The 1,897-nt window shown below is 39.7% G+C and overlaps 1 protein-coding gene across 1 annotated transcript; it reads right to left on the reverse strand.

Annotated features, from left to right (window-relative positions):
* Nucleotides 1-682: 682 nt before the first annotated feature.
* On the reverse strand, nucleotides 683-1,621 carry LOC129672134 (olfactory receptor 18-like). Its single transcript, XM_055601407.1, has one exon. The coding sequence runs from the start codon at nucleotides 1,610-1,612 to the stop codon at nucleotides 683-685; it is 930 nt and encodes a 309-aa protein (XP_055457382.1). The 5' UTR covers nucleotides 1,613-1,621.
* Between the last annotated feature and the right edge of the window lie 276 nt (nucleotides 1,622-1,897).

A 1,897-nucleotide genomic window follows, 5' to 3' on the forward strand; every position in this document is an offset into this window, starting at 1 on the left:
GTGCTTTTGACTTCATTTCAAATTTTAGAGAAGTATGTCTATCATAGAACTTCCCTACAGTGATCTCTGTTTAAGCACTCCATCATCAGTTTTTCTAGGGAGCTGATGTCACTCATGGGTACCTTGGGCACTGGAACTAGGGTGCTGATGGTCTTGCTCTGACAGATCCTCTTTCAATTCTTTATAGGAAACTTTCAGTTTTCATTCCCTGACAACTTTACACTATGTCTGGTTTCAGACACGAAATGAAGCAGCTCTAAAACCTGTTTGAGATTCTTAAGAAAAGTCAAATAAAAATTTAGACAATGATTAGGTCTTAAAAGTAAGATTATTTATCTCTCTAATTTTTACATCAACAAAGAAATTATAGAAATACAAGTTAGATGTTCATTTTGCAATGGTAGAAAATACCACTTATGACTATGAGAATTATGTAATGAATAAGGGGAGTATGAATGTGTTAATGCAGTCTACATCAACCCGAGGACTTACGATTAAATGGGTATCACATATTAACTTTTTCATTAATCTAAAAGAGTGATAGAAATATATCTAAGGAGAAAGCAGAGAGATATGTAAATTCTTATATTCTATATCTCATCTTAGTAGTTTTATTACCTGTATTTGTTTTTGATCTATCTTCTATCCACATAAAATACAATAATGAGAAATGTTGTGGAAGTTAGAGTCTTCTGCTAGAAATCTTCCACAGGGCCCACTTGATGTCCCTGTTCCTCAGGCTATAGATGAAAGGGTTCAGCATTGGAGTAACTATGGTGTACATGACTGCGGCCACTGCGCTTTTCCTAGGGGAGTTTGAGGCAGCTGAACTGAAGTAGGCACCAAAGGCTGTCCCATAAAACAAGCAGACAACGCACAGGTGAGTCCCGCAGGTAGAGAAGGCTTTCCTTTTCCCTCCTTTTGATGAAATACTCAGAATGGCAGAAAGAATTCTTCTGTAAGAATAAAGGATTCCTGAGACTGGAATGCCACCAAAAATGAGACCAAAAATATAAATGAATATTTTATTGTTAGAAGTTTTTGAACAAGCATGATTAAGAAGCTGAGAAGGGTCACAAAAGAAATGACGGATTTTCACAACTTTGCAGAAAGTAAGGTGAGACACAACCAAGAAGTGTAACTGAGAGTCCAGAACACTGATGGAGAGCGACACCACAGACAAGAAGACACAGAGGCGGGGGTGCATGATGACAGCGTAGTGCAGAGGGTAGCAGATGGCCACCAAGCGGTCATAGGCCATCACACTCAGGAGCAGACTGTCCAAACACCCGAAGAAGAAGAAAAACGACACCTGTATCAGACAGCCTGTGTAAGTGATGGATTTGTTGCGTGTCTGGATGTTGAGCAGCATTTTGGGCATGGTAGTACTGCTAAAGCCAATGTCTGCCAAGGACAGGTTACAGAGAAAGAAGTACATGGGTGTGTGGAGGTGAGGGTCGGAGACGACAGCCAGGATAATGAGCAGGTTCCCAAGCACCGTGATCAGGTAGATGGACAGAAACACTCCAAAGAGGACAGGTTTTATTTCAGAATCCTCTGAAAGACCAAGGAGGAGGAATTCCCAGGTGGATGTCAGATTCTCTCCCTCCATGAAGAAGGAACATGTAGTGGTAGTAACATTTAGGCAAACAGAGAATTACAGTGTCAATCTTTTATGTTCTTAGATGGCCAGCATTTAAGAATTTTTCTTGAAGACAATGCATTCCAGTGACTTTTGTAATATTTGTGAGCTGTGAACTCCTCTTCACTGGTGTTTTCTTGGACACTAGAACATTAGAGAATAAAGAACATTTGAGGTGACTGAATATCTCAGTACCTTAAATGCCTGCTGCTCATTTAAGTTTTTTACTTAGTGCTGAAAACAGGATGTTACACA

The sequence above is a fragment of the Psammomys obesus genome, unplaced genomic scaffold (genome assembly GCF_907164565.1).
Source record: "Psammomys obesus unplaced genomic scaffold, mPsaObe1.curated_primary_1811, whole genome shotgun sequence".
Classification (NCBI taxonomy): Eukaryota; Metazoa; Chordata; class Mammalia; order Rodentia; family Muridae; genus Psammomys; species Psammomys obesus.

Excerpts from the sequence above, each read along its gene's own strand:
- LOC129672134 (XM_055601407.1), bottom strand. The coding sequence starts at position 1,612 with ATGGAGGGAGAGAATCTGACATCCACCTGGGAATTCCTCCTCCTTGGT.